The 19,710-nt window shown below is 53.5% G+C and overlaps 9 protein-coding genes across 9 annotated transcripts; 3 read left to right on the top strand and 6 right to left on the bottom strand.

The window, feature by feature from the left end:
* Positions 1-95: 95 nt before the first annotated feature.
* On the bottom strand, positions 96-1,060 carry J3D65DRAFT_643027 (phosphatidylinositol N-acetylglucosaminyltransferase). The gene is made up of 2 exons (XM_066802051.1): positions 514-1,060; positions 96-465 (listed from the first exon to the last, which is right to left on the bottom strand). The coding sequence occupies exons 1-2, from the start codon at positions 917-919 to the stop codon at positions 185-187; spliced, it is 687 nt and encodes a 228-aa protein (XP_066649877.1). The 5' UTR covers positions 920-1,060; the 3' UTR covers positions 96-184.
* Positions 1,061-1,197: 137 nt separating this feature from the next.
* J3D65DRAFT_643026 (putative ubiquitin-like protein) lies at positions 1,198-2,260 on the top strand. Its single transcript, XM_066802050.1, has 2 exons — positions 1,198-1,826; positions 1,875-2,260. Exons 1-2 carry the CDS (start codon positions 1,274-1,276, stop codon positions 2,033-2,035), a joined length of 714 nt encoding a protein of 237 aa, XP_066649876.1. The 5' UTR covers positions 1,198-1,273; the 3' UTR covers positions 2,036-2,260.
* Positions 2,036-3,587, bottom strand: J3D65DRAFT_643024 (V0 complex, c/d subunit of ATPase). The gene is made up of 4 exons (XM_066802049.1): positions 3,516-3,587; positions 3,380-3,468; positions 2,441-3,330; positions 2,036-2,393 (listed from the first exon to the last, which is right to left on the bottom strand). The coding sequence occupies exons 1-4, from the start codon at positions 3,545-3,547 to the stop codon at positions 2,310-2,312; spliced, it is 1,095 nt and encodes a 364-aa protein (XP_066649875.1). The 5' UTR covers positions 3,548-3,587; the 3' UTR covers positions 2,036-2,309.
* Positions 3,588-4,806: 1,219 nt separating this feature from the next.
* J3D65DRAFT_179364 (beta-glucosidase-like protein) lies at positions 4,807-7,757 on the top strand. Its single transcript, XM_066794326.1, has 5 exons — positions 4,807-5,434; positions 5,481-5,641; positions 5,687-6,040; positions 6,090-6,427; positions 6,494-7,757. Exons 1-5 carry the CDS (start codon positions 4,993-4,995, stop codon positions 7,530-7,532), a joined length of 2,334 nt encoding a protein of 777 aa, XP_066649874.1. The 5' UTR covers positions 4,807-4,992; the 3' UTR covers positions 7,533-7,757.
* A 157-nt stretch (positions 7,758-7,914) lies between these two features.
* J3D65DRAFT_177978 (uncharacterized protein) lies at positions 7,915-8,730 on the bottom strand. Its single transcript, XM_066794320.1, has one exon. The coding sequence runs from the start codon at positions 8,502-8,504 to the stop codon at positions 7,932-7,934; it is 573 nt and encodes a 190-aa protein (XP_066649873.1). The 5' UTR covers positions 8,505-8,730; the 3' UTR covers positions 7,915-7,931.
* Positions 8,623-13,668, bottom strand: J3D65DRAFT_643016 (uncharacterized protein). Its single transcript, XM_066802048.1, has 3 exons — positions 12,319-13,668; positions 11,416-12,272; positions 8,623-11,368 (listed from the first exon to the last, which is right to left on the bottom strand). The coding sequence occupies exons 1-3, from the start codon at positions 13,643-13,645 to the stop codon at positions 8,957-8,959; spliced, it is 4,596 nt and encodes a 1,531-aa protein (XP_066649872.1). The 5' UTR covers positions 13,646-13,668; the 3' UTR covers positions 8,623-8,956.
* J3D65DRAFT_643012 (cytochrome P450 monooxygenase) lies at positions 13,669-15,763 on the bottom strand. Its single transcript, XM_066802047.1, has 3 exons — positions 15,657-15,763; positions 15,124-15,614; positions 13,669-15,077 (listed from the first exon to the last, which is right to left on the bottom strand). The coding sequence occupies exons 1-3, from the start codon at positions 15,756-15,758 to the stop codon at positions 14,054-14,056; spliced, it is 1,617 nt and encodes a 538-aa protein (XP_066649871.1). The 5' UTR covers positions 15,759-15,763; the 3' UTR covers positions 13,669-14,053.
* Positions 15,764-17,255, bottom strand: J3D65DRAFT_643009 (uncharacterized protein). Its single transcript, XM_066802046.1, has 4 exons — positions 17,043-17,255; positions 16,547-17,000; positions 16,421-16,504; positions 15,764-16,379 (listed from the first exon to the last, which is right to left on the bottom strand). Exons 1-4 carry the CDS (start codon positions 17,142-17,144, stop codon positions 15,955-15,957), a joined length of 1,065 nt encoding a protein of 354 aa, XP_066649870.1. The 5' UTR covers positions 17,145-17,255; the 3' UTR covers positions 15,764-15,954.
* Positions 17,256-17,545: 290 nt separating this feature from the next.
* J3D65DRAFT_178534 (Pfs, NACHT and ankyrin domain protein) lies at positions 17,546-19,710 on the top strand. The gene is made up of 3 exons (XM_066794323.1): positions 17,546-17,907; positions 17,953-18,717; positions 18,763-19,710. The coding sequence occupies exons 1-3, from the start codon at positions 17,696-17,698 to the stop codon at positions 19,451-19,453; spliced, it is 1,668 nt and encodes a 555-aa protein (XP_066649869.1). The 5' UTR covers positions 17,546-17,695; the 3' UTR covers positions 19,454-19,710.

Genomic DNA, 19,710 nt, shown 5'->3' with positions numbered 1-19,710 from the left:
GTGTTCGAGAAATGGACCATATTTGGATTGCTTTACTCCAATTCAACTGGAGTGCTAAGTGCAACTCTTGTAATATGATGGCTGATAGATCAAGTGCAACGGCATGATGTATTTGCATTGGAATTTGGGCTTAACCAGCTCCTATGCAGAATTTGGCCTTAAATATTGTGTTTTTGAATTGATGTCATGATTTTGGCTCGTATAGACAAGCTTTCGCCCCCCTCCATACCTCCTCAATGATTCTTCTCGAAGGCAACAGCTTTGGAAATACGACAACAGCATGTTCCTCTCCCTCGACCACAAAGGCGAGATAGAATTTGACCTCGAAGCCCTTGAACGCCTCATGAATAAAGATATCTTGAATGGCAGCCGTCGGAATGAAGCGAGTCGTTGCCGTGGAAAGGTAGGTTGGGGAGGAAGAAGACGTTTGGATACCAAGGCCGCTGAGAACGAGCAAGGACTCCTCTAGGTTACCGTTAGTCTGGCTATCCTAGCATAGCAGATACAACATACCGGTGTAGCCCCTCCTCACCACCGCCCATAGCCCGAACAAGCCAAACGCAAGGAGCAATCTCACGTCCACGGCTTTGACTGCACTCCTCAAGCCCCAGCCAACCCTACTCTCCCAGACCAATTGTTCGTAACCTTCCTCCTCCGGCAGAGGGTAGTACATGCGAGCCTTGGCCCAAAGCAGACTGAGAATAACCACACCAAGGCATATCCTCAGCAAGTACCAGAAGTACACTTGGATCTTTTGTGACAGCGTAATCGCCGGCGGGCGGGTCATGACGGTGAAGGAGACGGTCGTCGATGTGGGACGGGCGACATGTAGACCGGGAGGAGTGGTGCGCGTAAACATGCGCATCAAGCGGAGGACGGGGCTGTAGAGGATGCCCAGGATATCGGTGGGGTGGTCCATGTGGACGGATATTCGCGCCGGACAATTGGGATAGACAAAGGAGTAGAGAGCCAGTGATCAACCACCAGATGAATCTCTCGAGTCTTCCGCGCGGAAAGCCATGCGCAACCAGCGCGCGTCGACTTGTTGGTGGAATGGGAGAGTCGACAAGCTGCCCGCACCCACCGGCATCGAAGCCGGCCAAGTTCAGCCCTATCGGCACATTTCCGGCGCGCTAAGATCCCTGCCGTTGACGACGCCATCCCGGTCCCAGCTTCGGCCCAAGCCTGACAACGCCTGGCGCCATCGAAGCTACACCAACAACCCTCGGCGCAAGTTGATCTCGCCAGATTTCCTGCACCTACAACAGCCGCCATGCCTTCAGACTCGCCGGCCCCGGAATCACGCAACAAATCTCGCAGTGGCTCCCGCTCCCCCCGCCGCGAGCGCCCACGCAAAACAGGTGGAGGTGGAGGCTTCCGTTGGAAAGAAAAGCCCTCTCGCGCCGTCTTCGAAGAGGAGCGCGAGCGAGAAGTCGGCGGTGACCGTCTACAGCGCGGCTACCGCTCCAACCGGTCCCCGCCCCGCCGCGACGACCGCCATGACGCCCGCAACAGACGAGACGGCGACCGACGACGTTCGAGGAGCCCGCGCGGCGACAGAGACCGCCAAAGGCCAGCGCGGCGGGAGCGTAGCCCAGGTCATCGTGAACGGCGACGCGAGAACGACAAGGACGAGGCGCTAGACGTGGCGTCCAAGTTTGGCATGGCGAGCGCGCCGGACAAGCCCGCGGGAGGCGACGGCAAGAAGAAGGAGAAGAAGGTTGAGCACAAGATTGCGCCGACGACGGAGCCAATGATTATTGTCACGGTCAACGATCGGCTGGGCACCAAGGCGCAGATACCGTGCTTGGCCAGCGATCCTATCAGTAAGTCTTCTGCCTGGTTTGGGAGGATGAGACTGACTTTCTTTGCAGAGTTGTTCAAGGCGCAAGTTGCAGCTAGGATTGGTCGTCAGCCGTATGAAATCATGTTGAAGAGACAAGGCGAGCGGCCATTCAAGGACCAGCTGACGCTTGAGGACTATGGCGTGAGCAATGGGGTTCAACTGGACCTGGAGCTTGACACGGGCGACTGAGGGAGCGACGTTCGCTATGGAGTTGAAAGGCATGGCCTCGGAGATGGCGTGCTGAACTTGCATTCAGCTTGATACCCATGGGGCACATTTTACATGGCAGGCGTGTGGGCGTGACAAGATCCTCGAAATTTCCATGGCATCAGGCTTCATTGGACCAAAGACAGTAGACTCGAGCAGTTTTAAGTCGTGACAAGAACGTATATTTACACCAAGCCCAAAACGCCCTGAAAAGCATGCTACAGGATATTCAAAAAGACGGGCCAGCGCTCGAGGATTAAAACACACTAATGTAGTTGCCGATCCTCTCCTTCTGGTTCTGCGCAATGCACTCAGATATCCAAGTGATGTTGCGGATTTCCTGGGCGCGATTAGCTCCTGACGTGGATGAGAGTATGCTTGTCTTACCTGCTCCTTGAGCTTCACCCACGCATACACGACCGAATGCGTGAATTGCCGCGTAAACGCCAACTTCGAAATCTCCATCTCCTTTTGATAGAACATGTCCTCCAGGCTCCTGCTCTCGCCACCGCTGCCGCCAGCCATGTTTCCAATACCGGATCCGCCGCCGAGACCTGTTTGGTCGAAAAAGGTCTTGTAGTCCGAAATGCCCTCGACTGCGATCCTAACGCCCTCGACGTCATCGGCGCGGGACAGCATGAGGGAACCCTCGGGGTACAGCCGGCCAAAGCTGGGGTACAGCTTCTTGCGGTCCGCCTTGGACAGGTCTGTGCCGAACGAGTTGAGCGTAATGTTGATGGCTCTCCTGTCGGCCTCGAATTCCAGCACCTCCGTCATGACCTCGGCCGTCGGGCTGCCCTTCATCTCTGCGTCCGTGTTGACCCAATTGTGAAAGTCCTCGAGGTAGTTCTTGTACAGCGTGTTGCGAATGATTTCAATGTTGAGCTCGTCCAGGTCTTGGTGGCTGAGCGAGCCCTTGAAGTAGGCTGCCAGGGGAGTTTCGATCAGGACCGAGTTGTACAGCTCCTCGATGTTGGTGGCGACACACAGGACTGGCATGGTCTCGAACCAGCCGAGGGGATGACACCGCTCCAGAAGCTCCCTAGTGTCGCGCTCGTGCAGCGTGCCCGTGATCAACAACGCGACGTTGTCTATCATGTATCCATAGGTGAGGTACTCCATAAACTTGGCGAGGGAGCCCGTCGCGTTGGACTGCAGGTAGCGGAACTCGGAGACTAGCTTCTCGGTAGCTTTGTTGGCCAAAGCGGAGGTGGACGGGTTGGGAGGGAGAGCGGAGAGAAAGTCGCCGTAGGCCGGAGAGAGCTGAAGCTTCACATCTAGAGGTTGTCAGTCGTCTTCGCGGAGATGACGGATGGATGCGCATACCGTCGATGGTCTCGCACTGCGTCAGGTTTCCGTAGTTCTGGCCGGTCAGAAGGGCGTTGCGGTAACCGCGTACGATGCCCTCGATGTAGCTGTCTCGCAATCAGCTGAAGTGTTGCATGGTCGGGCTGAGACTTACCCATTCTGCACATTGTAGTAGAGACCCTCCATTTTGTTGATCCGGTGACAGGGAAATGTGTTTGACGACAATGGCCAGCTTGGTGTCGTCAATCGGGCATGGCCGCGGGCAGCTCGAACACGGCACGGACCCTGCGCGGAACGGCAAAACATTGCTCCGCGAAGAGCTCGACCCCGGCGGTTGGTACCTACCAACACCTCCACCGCACCAACGACGCATCTCTATGCTATCGTTTCTTTTCGCCATGGATGATCTTGTGGACCACTCGACGACTACCAATCTCCACGCCTTGCACTCAGCCCAACAGAGCTGACCAGCTCCATCTGACAGACTGCCAATCGCGTGCCTGATGTCAACAGATCATTTCACGATGTTTCTTCTCCAGTCAATCGACCTTCCCTGCGGACCTCCTTCTCACAGCTCATGGTGTCGATGTTTTCCCCGGATTTACTGCCCAGAAACCCTTTACAAGGATGGCGCCCGATTCTCTCATGATTCGTCGCCAGGAGCCTGCTTTGTGGTCCCATGTCGTCGAAAGAATCATGGCAAGCATAACTTAAAGCTTATTTGAGGCCTCCGAGATTCGGGCCGGTGGTTAACCAGACCCGGGTTGACAGCTCGTACGCCATAAGATTCAACTCAAGCTTCATGCGAAGCTCTTCCGGTTTACCTCCTCAGGTCAGTCCATCTCGAGTGACGCCTGCACGGTTGACTCCACCAACGGCAAAGTGACGGCAGAAATGCGGCCTTTTCACACCATCGAGCTCTGGCCCTAAACGGTCCGTGCAGGCCCCGCACCAGAGAGTGGGGTGGAAGTTGGGGTGCGGAGTAGGTGATGAGAATGTTTGTATCCTGGATTTTGCCCCAGGCATGCTTTCTGTGTCTTTCTGCCACAAACTTTGCTCAAGTTTTGATCAATTCAATTGGATAGATGCTGCACATGACCAGCGTGAACCTCCAATGGTATCATGGTAAGGTGGTGTGTGGTCATCCAGATTGTTACTCGGATCGGGTATCAGGCCGCCGGGAGCGGCTCAACAACCGGCTTGAATCGTCACGCGGATATTACCGCATGGCTCTTCGCCTGTGCCCCGACACGGCGTAGCTGATCCGAGCCGATGACAGGAGGTATCGGCCTCGATTGAATTCACTGCTTGGTCCTTGAAGCGTTCAACCTCTCCTGTCCCTTTCTTTCAGTCTCTGTCTGAATATTGCATCTTGTACTCACTCCACCAGACGGCACACCGACGATGCACGACTTCAATGCGTTGAAAACGAACCGCATCCCACTGTGACACCGCAGTATGCAGGAACTTCGGGCCTTTTCCCATCGTGGATGCTCAGGGCGCTCAAGACGAAATGTGGAATGAGCTGCTGCCAAGATGGCGGAATTAACTATCACCGGCAGGATTGCACTATTTAACAAACCTATTGCCTGATTCACAGGCTCCAAGAACTGGTGCCACTAGACCAAGCCATGAAGTCCGTTCCTCTTTACTTGGCCTCGATAGTGGCTGCTGGTGCTCCAGCTTTTGCCCAGAACTACACCTGGACGAACCATCCTTCAGAACTGCCTTACTACGGGCAGAGTCCGCCAGTCTACCCTTCTCCTCAGACTAACGGCACCTCCTCTTCCAGATGGGCTGCCGCCTACGCCAAAGCCCGTGAGATTCTCGCGCAATTGGAGTTGGAAGAAAAGGTCAACATCACCGGTGGCTACACAGGAGCATGCGTCGGCAACACTGGAGCAGTTCCTCGTCTTGGCATTGAGCCATTGTGCTTCGCGGATGCCCCTGATGGTATTCGTGGCAGCGACTTTGTCTCTGCCTTTCCGTCGCAGTCCCATTTGGCCGCAACCTGGGACAAGGACTTGTTCCTGGCATACGGAAAAGCAATTGGCAGGGAGTATTACGACAAGGGTACGACGATCCATCTCTTTCACCCCCACTTCTGACGTAATTACAGGCATCAATGTCGCTCTTGGTCCTGTTGCTGGGCCACTTGGTCGCATTGCCAAAGGAGGCCGCAATTGGGAAGGACTGAGCTCGGACCCGTACCTCGCGGGATGGGGCATGTATCAAGTCACTACTGGCATGCAAAGCAGCGGTGTAATTGCAACGGCCAAGGTACTACCTCGCTTTGAGTTTCGGAGCATTACTGACATTCAGTAGCACTTTCTCTTCAACGAGCAAGAGTTGAGGCGCCGCCCAAACCAGACATACGACCCCATTGGAGAAGCCATTTCGGCGAATGTGGATGACCGGACCGCTCACGAGCTCTACGCCTTCCCCTTTTACGATGCGCTCAAAGCTGGCGCTGCCTGCGTCATGTGCTCGTACCAGAGGGCCAACAACTCGTATGCCTGCCAGAACTCGAAGCTTCTCAATGGCATCCTGAAGACGGAGATGCATTTTGAGGGGTTCGTTGTATCGGATTGGGAAGGCCAGCACACGGGTATCGCGTCCGCCAATGCTGGGTTGGATGTGGTCATGCCCCTGGGGTCTACCTACTGGGGAGCCAATCTTGTAAGTCCTATGATCTCGACAAACAAGAGACGTGCTGACAGTATTACAGACGCAAGCTGTCAACAACAGCTCTGTCGCCGTCGACCGCCTGGACGACATGGTCACCCGCACACTTGCTGCTTACTACTATCTCGAACAGGAGGACTACCCGGATGTCGGCGTCTTTTCTGACACTGAAGAGCATCCTATTGTCAATGTGCAGAGAGACCACAAGAAGATTATTCGCGAGATTGGTGCTGCCGGCCACGTTCTCGTAAAAAATGTTAACAACACCCTGCCCCTGAAAGCCCCCCAGTTTGTCGCGATCTACGGATACGATGCCGACATCAAAGCCGAACCCTGGGAGAACGTAGCGCGCTATGGAGGTGGCTACGAAGTGAACCATTTGTGCGTTTTAAGCCTTCGAAATACCCTCGTTTGAAGCCCTGGTCCCGATACTAACTCTACTTTCAGGTGGAACACGTTTAACGGAACGCTCATTGTTGGAGGTGGCAGCGGAGGCAACATCCCTCCGTACGTCATCAGCCCGTTCAAGGCGATCCAGGACCAAGTCATTGAGGACGGCGGCATCGTCCGTTGGAATTTCTGGAGTGAGCAGCCACATGTCTCGGCAACTGCTCAAGTCTGCTTGGTCTTCATCAACGCCTACGCGTCCGAGTCGTTCGACAGACCTTCTCTGGTCGACGAGTTCTCCGACAACTTGGTCAAGAATGTCGCGAAGAACTGCTCCAACACGGTCGTCGTGATCCACAGCGCCGGTGTCCGGCTCGTCGACCCCTGGATTGACCACGAAAACGTCACCGCCGTCATCTTCGCTGGCACTCCAGGCCAAGAGTCAGGGCACTCGCTCGTCGATGTTCTCTACGGTGCCACTTCTCCCTCTGGCAAGCTGCACTACACGGTTGCTCGTCAAGAGTCCGACTATGGCAACCTCCTCGATCACACCATCTCGGACGAGTGGTTCCCGCAGTCCGACTTTGACGAGGGCCTCTACATTGACTATCGCGCCTTTGATGCCAAGCTCAACGTCACTCCGCGCTTCGAGTTCGGCTTTGGTCTCAGCTACACGACCTTTTCGTATGCGAATCTGCACATCGAGGACCTGTCGTCCGCCGACAACACCAGCGTCTCTGCGTTTCCCGATGCCTCCATCCCGCTCGTCCAAGGTGGTCACCCGCAGCTCTGGGACACGCTGTACAACGTTACGGCCGTCATTTCCAACAATGGCACCACTGGCGCGTCGGGTGCTGAAGTTGCCCAGCTCTACCTTGGCATCCCCAACGCTCCCTTGCGCCAGCTGCGCGGTTTTGACAAGGTGGGACCTCTTGCACCCGGCGAGTCGGCCACTGCCGTCTTTGAGCTGCGCAGACGCGACCTCAGCATTTGGAACGTTGTGGAGCAGCAGTGGGAGTTGCAAAAGGGGTCGTACAAGCTGTGGGTTGGTGCTAGTAGCCGTGATTTGAGGCTCGAGGGCGAGATTGTTGTTTCGTAAGCTTTGGACGGCGGAGTACGTCTGATATTTGGAGATGAGCATTTTCAGGGAGGAAGGTGAATGGGAAAGGGGATTCAGCAGAGAATCGAGTGAAGAATTACGAACTGAACGAAGAAAATAGTGCAACAATAAATGATGGAACGATGTCTTTTCAGCGCCATTTCACAGCCTCAAATTGATCTATTTTACGCAGCATGCGTCTGCCCAAAGCAATTCAATCGATGCAAGACCCAAAATCCAGCGAGGTCGAGAAGAGAGCGAAAAGTGCTTGGTGGTGTAGCGGAGGGCGTGTGGCTGGTGGGCTAAGCCATCGGGCCGATCCGGCGGCGCTGTGCCACACACCTTGATGTCCACGCGCTTTCCAACGCCCGCAAAACACCATCAAACTCTCGACGACGATTAGTGAAACCCTTGATCATTCGAAGCTTTGCCGTACCGGTCTAGCCAACCATGGCGGCCAAACAGCCTCTCGGGTTCAATTGGAACCACCCCACCACCAGCGTCCCACCGAGCCTCCTTTCCCTCCGCCAGCGTCGACCGCAAACACGTTCTGGACTGCCTGACCGTAAAATGTGCCACCGAAGCCCCTAGAGCGTCTTGAGCGAGCAACTGGCCCAAAACTTTACTTCCAGAACCTTGGAATCGATTGCGGCGCTCGAAACCCGGTCTGCACTCTCGCACACGGTCCACCGGCGTCATCGCTGCGTAGAATTCGCCGTCCTCCCATCTCGTCTCCTCCTGGACGTCGCACTGATTGCCTCGGCCCCCTCGCCGCAAAGTTTCCTGTATGGCGCAAGCCTGAAATCGATCACAAGTCAAGAAGATCAGCGACGTGATGCAAAGGACCCGCGGAAGCACGCCAGATTTTGGGTAGACGGACAGACTGAGGGTGACTTGAAGTAACGTGGAGGGATTTTTAGCGGCAAAAAGACTCGCAAGGCTGCAGCTCTCCCACAGGGACAGTCTCGACATCAAAAGAAGAAAAACAAAGCGCACCCGCGGACTTGAACACCGGTTTTCGCACTTCCTAATGTGGAATCCTTATGGCCGGTCTTGGCAAATGCACAATATGGTGCTGAAACCAAAAAAGTAAACCGGACAGGAGCATCAAGTGTATCGGTTTACACTTGATGCTCCTGTCTTGACAATTGGGCTGTTTTATTGGTATATATACTGACTCGACGACCCTCACAGTACAGCACCTCGCGGCAACATGCGGCGGCAACATGCGACGGCAACCAGCAACGCCACAAGCTCTCCACCCTCGAGTCTGGAGCAGATCTTCCATTGAACTCGCTACCTCCGCTGCACACAGTTTCCAGCCTGATTCAAATGATTCTCCCTCACCAATTTGGCTCAAAGTCCGGACCTTTCTTCACCTCAGAACGAGGGAACCTCCATCCGCACCATTTCACCTGGACAACCTAAACTAGGCAAATGTTCAAAACTGAGTCAGGGCTAAGAAGCTCCTCGCCCTTGGTCGAGAGTGTCGGGAGTATTGGCGAGAGTACAGTTCGGTTCCGTTCCGAATCGAAGAGGCCCTCCATCACGCCGTGTATATACGCAGGGCCAACGAGTTCCCAATGCTCCCCCACTTCCGTCGGTCTGATCAAGTACGGCATTCGCGCGCCTGGGATGATGCAGACGGTGTCCCTAACTCTTGCGCGCTGTGGCACCCAGCCCATGAATCCGCGCCTCGTGGTGCAGTACTGTCGATGCGCAGAAAAAGGCTTTGAGCCTTCAAGTTGCCAATGCCGCTCTTCGAAACTCAGCTCTGGATGCTTCTCACAGATACTGTCAGCGTCACTGCCATCGTCGCTATGATGCAGTGTATTCCACATTCGTTTGTGCCAACCTTCAAAAAACGTCCGCCAGACAAACTCGGAGTCCTCGTCGCCAGCAGGTCCCCAAGCGAGAGCGCTGCCTGCAGCAGTGCGCCAGAATGCTTCATATACGGAACCACCACTAACATATGTTGCTTCCTTGGCCCAAACGAGTGGATCGTTGACAATGTCTTCACCTTCGACTTGCACAAAGTTCGGCATCTCGCGCAAGCTTTGTAGGTGCTCTTTGTACGGAATGGGCGTCTCTGGTGCTGGCGGTACTAGCCCCTGTATTTGACACAAGGCATACACACTCAGCCCAAGCTGGCGTCGATCTGCAGAAACACCAACACCCAGCGCGTACGATGAAAGTCCGCGGTCGTTACTGCCATCGGTAGAAATTGACGCCGAAGGCATCATAAGCTCGGCTTTTGGCGCTTGTGTCAAGTCAACGGTCCAAGTAGGAAGACCTTCAATCTTGAGAGTCTCGGGAATCTCGACTTGGTCCGGAAGAAGCTCGAAAATGTCGAGACAAAGCTCCTCCTGCACAAAGTACAAGGTCAGATCGATGAAAACATCCGCCACCGATTTCCTGTAATTTGGCGCTAGCTTTTGGTTCGACTCGCTTTCAATCTCGTCGTGAAGAAGGCCGCAAAACGCGAAGAGTTTGTCCCGCGCATCGGTGCTGGAAAGTCGACGAGACAAATCAAGATGCTTAAAGAGTCTTCCAGACGCCGAACCATTCGTCTTCCTCCCGCGGATAAAGTTTCGATACTTTAAAATGATCGGAGGAATCCGAAAACCGAAAGATTTGCATCGCTCGGACACGCCGTGCGTGGTGTTTTTGAGCCAGGACTTTTCTGCCTCCAGGTTCGGGATTTTTCTGTATGCTTCCATGTCATATTCGGCGATAATGATCGGGCGAAGATTGGTGGATGCTGCGCATTCAATAATTTCGAGAAGCTTCTCCTCGCTGAGAGTTTCGTCCGGGAGCTGAAGGTTTATCCATTGCGTTGTCCGCTCCAGCTCAATCATTTCGATGATCTTCATCGGGAATTTGTCTCTCGGGACCTCAGCCAAGTCCAAAGCTATGTCCAACCAAAAGCAAATCAAGCCTCTGGTTACGACAGCAAATTTGGCCCAAGATAGTTTTGCGTTGCCGTAAGCCAGTGTTATGTTTTTCTCGGCCGTCTTTCGAATGGAGGTCACTTCCTGGTAGATCCAGACCCGGGTGAACCAAGGCATGAGGAAAAATTGGAAAAAAACCGTCCACTGGGATGGTTTGAGGAATTCCAGACGCTCTTTCGGGCTGCAACCAAATTTTTCGGTCATCATGAACGCAAGGTAATCCTTCATCTCATCAGAGAGGCAGTCTTTGATACGCCAAACATCAGCGTCCAGAGCCTGGAGTAACAGAGATTCCAGGTGATCAAAAGTGTCCGAGACCAAAGTCGCATCGTCGGGATCCTTAGGCTGTCCGACCCAAATGAACAGGCTATCCGCTTTGCTGTAAATCTCACGCATCAGAGCAACTTGTACCGACTTCTCAGCAACGTCCTTCTGGTTTATGCAAACAGCGTCGGCCCAGATGGTCAGAGTCTCGTCTTCTTTGCGAGCGTTGCAGAGCGCGTCATACAGGCTCTTGGTGACTCGCATTTCGATACCATTGCAACTCATATAGAATGGTGGCTCCAGAGATCCCCACGTGTACGACAATGCTTGGTACTGTGGAGCATCCGTCAATGACGCATGAACCAAGTCGGCTTCAAGAGGCGCCCCCTTGGCTCCCGGATGAATCTTCAAAACGCGAAATTGTGTCGTCTCCAGAGGCTCGTAGACGAATTCGACGCATTCGGCGACCGAATGAGGCAGAGATGGACCGTGGGACGTCTCGTTGACAGCTTTCAAGACCAGTTCGGTCCTGGTCTCAATAGCGACGCTTTCATCCTCGGGGGAGTTTTTCTCAGGCTGCGTGTTTTCCGGCTGCGTATTTTCCGCCTTGGTCTGCTTTGACTGCATTCATCAGCACTGGAAAGAGATGGAGCTTAATTCGGCCTCACCTTGCGGGCTTTTGCGCTGAAGCGTCGATCAAACTCCTCCAGCTCTCTCAGCGACTGTTTGGAGACTGTCGGCCGTATGCTTTCCAGTGCTCGGTCAAAATGGGACTTGGTCAGCTTAACCTTGACAGGGCTCTCTTGTCCTCTGTCCTTGGTTTGTTGTTGCTCAATAGCCCACAGCAAGGCTGCCTCAGCACAAAGGCTGCGTAGATCTGATCCCGAGTATCCGTCAGTCTGCTCGGCGATACTGTCAATATTGGTCTCCGGATCCAAGTCGTCCCGTTTCAGAAACAACCGCAATATCTTGGACCTGGACTCTTGCGAGGGCAATCCTATCATTGCCTTTTGGGGCAGGCGACGTAGAAACGCGTCGTCCAAGTCCATTGGCCTGTTCGTTGCGACCAACACGAAAGGGGCGTCTCCTTTTGGCTTTTGTTTGACACTGTCCATCAGTGTCAGGAACTGGGTGATTGAACCGCGCTCCCAAGACTTGTCTCCAGATAATCGGCGCCTGAAGAGAGAGTCTGCCTCGTCAATGAACAAGACGCACGGAGCAAGCTTGGTGGCGAGAGTAAAGGCCGCCTTGATATACTTTTCCGTCTCACCAACCCACATCGACGTGACTTGGGATCCATCAATCGAAAGCATGCTTGCTCCGCTTTCCTTGGCAATCGCGCGACTGAAGTGCGTTTTGCCCGTCCCGGGTGGCCCGTACAACAGTGCGCCCTTTATCTGGATCTGGGAAAGGAGGAAATGCGACGTCGTCTCGGCTCGGAATTTGAACATGGAGGTCAAAAACTTGATCGTCTCTTTGACTTCTTCGTCAATGATGACGTCGTCGAACTTGGACTGGAGATCCTCTGCAGAATGTCAGCGGCCATAAAGCATTCTTGTCAGTCAACATACCTGGCTTGACTACACCGTCAATAAGCTCTTTTTCGTGTTCATTGCAGGTGGATTTGATGTCCTCGAGCTTTTGTTTCCACTTTTTCCCAAGAGGACCTCCGCCTCCGCCCTTTTCAGCATCTGGTCGATTGCCGTCGTTTTCAGGATCATGAACCATCTCAAGACGCTTCAAGACGACTCGAACATCATCAAGGTCCAGTAAAGGCTTTTTCCATGCTCTTCCTTTGATGCGGGCCACTGCTCTCTCCATCTCCCCTTCTGTCCAGATTGAGTTTCCCAAGGATTCGAGGCCCAATTCCTCCCAGTCTGCATCCGGAAGCAGAGTCTTGAGAGCAAAGCAATTCGAGATCCTCAATCGCAGCAAGCGCTTCAGTTGTCGAACATTCACGCGAGAGACGGAGCCTCCCAAGTCTTTTCCGCCCGCAGGAGAGACATCCGAAGCGTCAACGATTATTGTTGATGCCCTTGTTGCGCCAATCTTCCGCTTCAACTTTCCGTATGTTCCGGAGCTACTGCAGGAAGAACAGCTGCAGCTACTGCTCGACTCTGCCCCTTCGCATATCCAACAGTCACAATCATCCTCCGGCGCTCCAAGATGGGACAACGTGGCAACTATTGTGATGGTTTCGCCAGACTGCCGTTTTCTCTCCACGCAGTCTCTCAGTCTGGCAAGAATCTTGGGACCTCTGTCTGCGTCCATCATACGTTTCGTATCCCGCACCTGGACGATAACTGGAGCTCGAGATGAGTCCTCAGCCCTGGAACAATCAAGAATGGTGGAAAGCACTCTCATGTTCCGGTTCCAAGACTCGCTAGATGCTCTGCGATGACTGCGGCCAGCAAAGTAATGGTATGCCGGTCCGAACGGTATTTGACGATCTGGAAATTCGAGTGTCGATTCCTCCAGGGTCCATCCCAGGGAGCTGTTCTCGCGCTGATCTAATTCCCACCCCAAGTCGACGAGATCTTCCAATTCGATGATGATCAAGCTGGACTCGAGATCCTTGGCAAGATGATGGATAAAAGAGTCGAGAAACTCCATGCCGCCCTTCATCTTGGAGCTGAGAAGGATGCTGCCTTTGCTTGCCTGCAAATGATTTTGCGCATCGCGAACGAAAGTCGACGCCACCGTATCGTACGCTTCTTCGTACAGATACTGCGAGACTGCATATTCACATCCGTCTCCGAACTCCAGGGATGGGCTTGCTTCGTCGTCCTTCTTGGACTTTCGTTGGAGGTTCAAAATTGACAGACGAGGCTTTTCATTCTCGAGGTCTTTCGGAGTCCTCGCATTCTTGGTGACGAACCAGTCTGGGAGGCCGGCCATGATGAATTGGTGATTCAGAACAAGTCGTGTTACCCTCCCAAGTCGTGGATGGAGGCATTTCTATTCGGATTCAGCGTGTGACACCATCGCTGCCTACAGAATTGGGCCATTCATGTTGAAACAGGTGGCCAACGTGCTGGCGATTGCTGCCTTTTTTCCTTGGACCCACGCTTATCATCTTATCGAAGGTCTGTCCAGAGCCTAACAGGATGTTTCCAGAATCCCATCTCAGGGCCCAAGGCTTGCATTATCAACAAATATCTCAAGAGAAAGACGGACGGGATCGACTGCGACATGATTGGAGTATTTTAGACGCCGAATTAGTGCAACTCCAATACAAAATGCAAGAGACGTGCATCATGGGGGCCAACATCCCCTGCCTGGGGCCAAAACCAACATCGCCCCCACTCAACCCCGACAGGCTACGCGGCACGGATATCGGTTTGCAGGGTGCAGGCCACCTCCGCCACCATCTACCTGGTAAGCTCGCTCTGCGTTTGCTGCTTTGATGCCCGCATGAGGATGCAGACGATCCCATTCGTCGTATGCAGGCTTCATGTCAAACTGCCGCACCGTCATGGCCAGTACTGTCTTTATCTCCGTCATTGCCAGCGTCTGTCCAATGCAATTCTTGGGGCCAAGTTCGAACGGTCTCCATGCACCTTTGACTCGGGGGTAGAGTTCGTGATCCGGACCTACCAGCCATCGCTCCGGAAGAAATTCCTCGGGTCGAGGCCAGTAGTCTGGGTCCCGCTGTATGGCACCATGGAGTATCCAGACACTGCAATTCGCAGTGGGGTAACGGTTTCCATCCTCGGTGCTCAAAACAATATCGGAGGATCCCATTCGAATTCCGCCAGCCGGAGGGAACAGACGAAGTACCTCTTTAATGACTGCAACTGTGTACGGAAGCTGGTTCAAAAGTCCAGGATCTTGAGAGAGCATCTCGCCCGCAACTTCTGGATCAGCGCCGAGGACCGTATCGTGCTCTGATCTGATGCTTGCGAGGGCTGTCGGATTGGTGTACAGCAGGTGAAAGGCGTAGGTGATGGCGCTGCTAGTTGTGTCGTGTCCTGCCACCAAAAACATGCGAATCTGCGCCGTCGCGTACAACTTGAACGTTGGATCAATCGACTCGGTTTCGGCACTGACATGGTCCTTGATGTAATTGTCGAGGGCCAGGGATGCGACGGATTTTGCTCCCGTCTCAGTGGGCTTTTCCAGTGCGGCCTTGCGCTCTGCAAAACGTCTATCGAGCTCGGCGTGGATGAGCTTGTCCAGGAAACGACCATTGTACCAGATTGCCAGCGGCCGGAGAGGATTCCACCTCTTGAATGGATTGATTTCGCCACCGAACGAGGTCCACTCGACTATTGATCGGAGTCTTTCGGCAAACTCATTCTCGCTGGTTTGGTAGTTGAAGTGTGCATCACTGTCGACTGTCAGCTCCTCTTCGCCAGAGATTCCAAGATCCTTACAGAGACACGGCTCCAATAACGTCAAGCGTCAATCGGAAAGTCGCCTCCTCCAGTTGGAACAGCTTTCCGTCCTGCGCAAGGCCCTGCAACCCTTTGCAAAAGAGGGCAGTGTGCTCGACAATTTTTGGAACTTGCGACAGCATGTGTGCCGGACTGAACCCAGGGCTAAAAATGGAGCGCCATCTCTTCCATTGTTGTTCTGGCATGGACAACAAATTTGGTCCGCCCGTCATGGCCACAAAAGCGCTCGTCACTGCCTCTGGCTTTTCCGCGCTCACGTTCTGCGTGATTTGCGAGGCAGTATACGGGTTGGTAATGACCAAGAATGGCGTACTGATTGGCCAAAAATCGAGATAGAACATCTTGTCCTTGCGAAACGCCTGCGACATGCGCGCGAAACTGTAGTTGTGGACGGCATCGATTGGGAACTTTTCCAGATTCTCCTTGACGACGAGCATGTGGCCAGACAACCAACTGAATGTTGGCATTGGCTAGAAAGTCAGCATTTTTCATCAACCAGAGCTTCAACTTACCATGCCCTGCTTGCGCAAATCATTCACCACTTTTCGCGAGCGGTACGCCGTCACAAAGACGTACACCAACGCCCCGAGCGAGGCAAATAGGATGAAAGACATTTTGATGTTGCATCTTAATTTGACGGGTCAAGTCTGCTTTTCAACAAATTATGTGAGTGACAAGGGGCAGTCGCACACCCCTGTCGATGCAGTCCCACTTATCCACCCTGCTGACAACATATTTCCAGCTGCATATTTGCCCCGAATCCTCCCGTCATCCTCCCGCCATCCAGCCACCCGTCGACCTAATTCATCCTCATAGCCTCTCGCGGTCCTCACGCGCACTTCTCTCGATGAAGGATCGCACGTCCCCCAGAGTTGATCTTAGCATCGTCGGTGGGGGAAGCCGAGGGGGCTCAGTCGATTCCGATCCGGACTCGACGCTTTCTTGCTTGTCCTCTGGATAGCGTCGTCGCTCTTCAGATGCGTGCTTGCTCCTCAAGAACACTGTCCGAAAGACAGTCGCCGAGGCCGCAATGATTGCAGCGCATCCCTCCATCGACTGCCAAAAGATTTCCCAAGTGACGTCGAGCTGGGACTCGCCTTTTCGGATGGCGCCTAGCACTCGTACCAAGGTGATGAGAATCATGACAATCGACAGACACAGAAAGGCGCCCAAGCCAAACTTTTGGCCTCTGTCCATTTGCGACTTGCTCAGGATTTTGATTGGAAAAGTGACGACTACCAATTAGCAAAAATCACCACGACACGGAAACTCTTACCGAGGATGTCGGTGATAATGTCAAGCAAATTCACCAGCGTCGTCAAGGACGTATAAAGCGCAGAGCTTGGATTCCAGCATTTTACTGCTCAAGTCAGCTTCATCCTGCAGTCTTTGATCCACTTACCAGTATCCACCCCGTAATAATGGCAAAGGAGGAACCTTTCGATGACGGAGAACGCCCAAGAGACGATGGTCAAGGCGACGACGAACCAGAAGTATCTCGTCAGGTGGGAGGAAACGTTGCGAATCAAGACCTTGAACAGCGACAGGAACGAAAGCTTGATGGAATATGTCGCTGTCCAAACGAATGGAACGTAGACCGACATGATCATGTTTCCATCCAGCAGTTTGGACAGCTCGCCTTGTTCGATGCCGATTTGAGGTTTGAGAGAAATGGCCCAGTACAGGTAAAGGCCTTCTCCCCACCACCAAAGCATGCTCGTTGCGACGATGATGCAGATGGCGGCGAATATCAAAAAGTAGTCGTCCAGGAACAGTCTCCGTCGAGTCATGAAGCGGATTGCAATTCGCGCAATGGTCGTGGCGATGGTGATGCCACACATGACCGAGACTCCAATCTGATTTCGTTAGCGCTGAAAACTCGCGACCCAAAAACTCACCAAGTAACCATCATAGTGGATGAAGCCAATCGTCTTGATGACATGCTCTCGCTCAGCCCCGGTCACAGCACCTCCCGTTGGAATCGATGAGAAGAACGACATTTTGCTACAGTTGAAATCGGACGAACAAGTCAGCCGTCGCGTCCATTATACTATCCATCCCGCCCCATCTGGTCGATCGTGGACTGCGGACTCTTTTCCATTTCCAGCTTGACAGTCAGACGTGCATAATCAAAAATCAACTGCACTGCCTTGTCTCGATGAAAGCAAAGCGTGGTCATGCCTCGCGCTAACGGAATTCGCTTGTTTGCAGGAGACAGGTCAGCACGAACCGCGCCTCGACCCACTTCCATGTCGTCCCGATGCTGCTACACCAACCGCGTGTTGAATACTCGACTCTTGAATTGGACCCCACGCATTCAGCTACATCGACTTGCTGCGCCAGACAGACCCCAAGATGTCAGCTCGGACAATGTACCTAGACGGACTGCAACACCCCATCTTGCCAGGGTGCAGGCACAATCGGCAAGAATCATGAGATCAGCCTTGAGGTCGAGTGCGTACCAAAAATGGAATGCAGACTGGACAACAGCATGGAGCGCCAGAGCATATAAAGAGTGGAAAAGACATCTCAATTCACCACAACATCCACCATGTCGGTTACCATTCGCGACATCTGCGGCTTTCTTTTTCTTCTCTCAATACCCTTCCAAGTGCAGTATGCCGTGACTTGGTTAGCCTTTCAGTATGCTTTGAAAGCTTCGAAGAAGGCCCGGGTACCACCTACAGTGCCATACATCACTCCATTTCTTGGGAACTGTTTCTCTTTCTTGTGGGACCCAGTAAAGTTTGTGTCAGATGCTGTGTAAGTTTCTTTTTGCAAATTCGGGAATCGAGCTGACCTCCGCAGCGAGCACGATGGCAAACAACACCCCGTCCGCGTCAACCTCTTTACGCAAAAGATCTTTCTCATCCAAGGAGTGGAAAACATCAAAAAGGTCTTGAAGCAGTCCTCCTCATCGTCTTCAAGCGCCACCTTTATTTTTGTGCTGCGCAAATTCTTCGCCATGCCAGCAAAGGCCAGCAACATGTACGTGGTGGATGACTCGGGGATCGCGCCTCAGCCGAGCGAAACCAGCACGACTGAGCCCCACAATCGAATCAACTTCATCACTCACCGGGGACTGGCCAAACTACTCACTGGTCCTGGACTTGGACCATTGGTTCAACGATTCGAACAGAATCTGTCCAATCGCATCCTAGAACTCAACGTAAACGAGAAATGGACAGCCGTCGACGACTTTTTGCAGTGGTTCAAGATTGACGTCACAAATGCTTGTCTGGACACGATGGCAGGCCCGATTCTTCTCTCTGTCGACCCCGGGTTCGCTCAAAAATTCTGGGACTACAGTTCCTGCCTCCCGTGGATGTCTAAGGGTCTTCCAAGATTCATGAACCCAAGGGCACACGCGCTTCGAGACTCTCTCTTTGCATCTGTCAAGGAGTGGCATCGAATTGCACGGGAGTCTTGGACAGAGTCTGACGTCTCCGCCGACGGGGAAACGGACAGGGTGTGGGGCTGCAAGTTCTTCCGGGAGAGACACCAAGAAATGCTGCAAGTGGACAATTACGACCACGACGCGATTGCAGCACAAGACTTTGCTGCGCTTTGGGGGTAAGTCTACCAATGTCAAACACCGCCAACCAACTGACGTCTCAGTTTCAACCACAACATTGTCTTGGCCATATTTTGGTCGATTCTCGAAATCTTTCGGGATCGCGACCTTCTGCAACGCGTGCGTGACGAGGTTGCAGTTTGTCAAAGCGACTCGGCATCAGGCTTTGACACGCAAAGGCTTGTTCGCCAGCCTCTTCTGCAGTCCATCTTTGCCGAAACGCTGCGATTGCGCGTCAACACGTACATTAGCCGGTCAAGTGGAGGTGCCAGCCTCACGACCCAGGACTGGCATGTGCCAGAGGGTAGTACTATTTTCATCTCATCCACCCCAGCCCACAGAGATCCAGCCGTATGGAACGAGGGTTATCTCAAAGCGCATCCATTGGACACTTTCTGGGCCGAGAGGTTTCTGGTCTCCCCTGGCGAACCATTCAGCGGACCCACCAAGCGAACAGCGCCAAACGACCAAGCGGAGAAGCGGCACGGGCCACAATTTCAGCTGGGCCCATCTCTTGCGGGGTCGTGGATCCCCTTTGGTGGCGGAGAGTCCATGTGTCCGGGGCGTCATTTGGCAAAGAAGCAGTTACTGCTGACATGCGCCATTATTGTGCGTGACTTTGACATTCAAGTGCTTGCGAGTCGGGAAGCAATGCAGATGAACTGGCGAACATTCGGATTTGGAGTTCAACAACCGTGGGGTCCAGTTCCAATCCTTGCGAGGAGGCGGACTTGATGTAGTGTGCAATTGAATTTACTCGCCATTGGCGCGTGTATGGTTCCGCTTGATCGACTTGACCCTTGTGCTCTATTTCTGGACCAAGACGACAGCATTCTCCATTTTGGGACTGAAGCTTGATCTACCGGCGTCAAGACTGCTCCGGGGACTGATGCAGCTCTCATGTGGACCCAGTTCCGCAGAAACAATCCGTTTGCATCACCGGGAATAGCAATATACCTCCCTGTTTGGACAAATTGTCTGGACCCCGAGCC

This window comes from Phyllosticta citribraziliensis (assembly GCF_038025025.1).
Source record: "Phyllosticta citribraziliensis strain CPC 17464 chromosome Unknown J3D65scaffold_17, whole genome shotgun sequence".
Classification (NCBI taxonomy): Eukaryota; Fungi; Ascomycota; class Dothideomycetes; order Botryosphaeriales; family Phyllostictaceae; genus Phyllosticta; species Phyllosticta citribraziliensis.
This window is presented reverse-complemented; position numbering and strand designations above follow the sequence as displayed.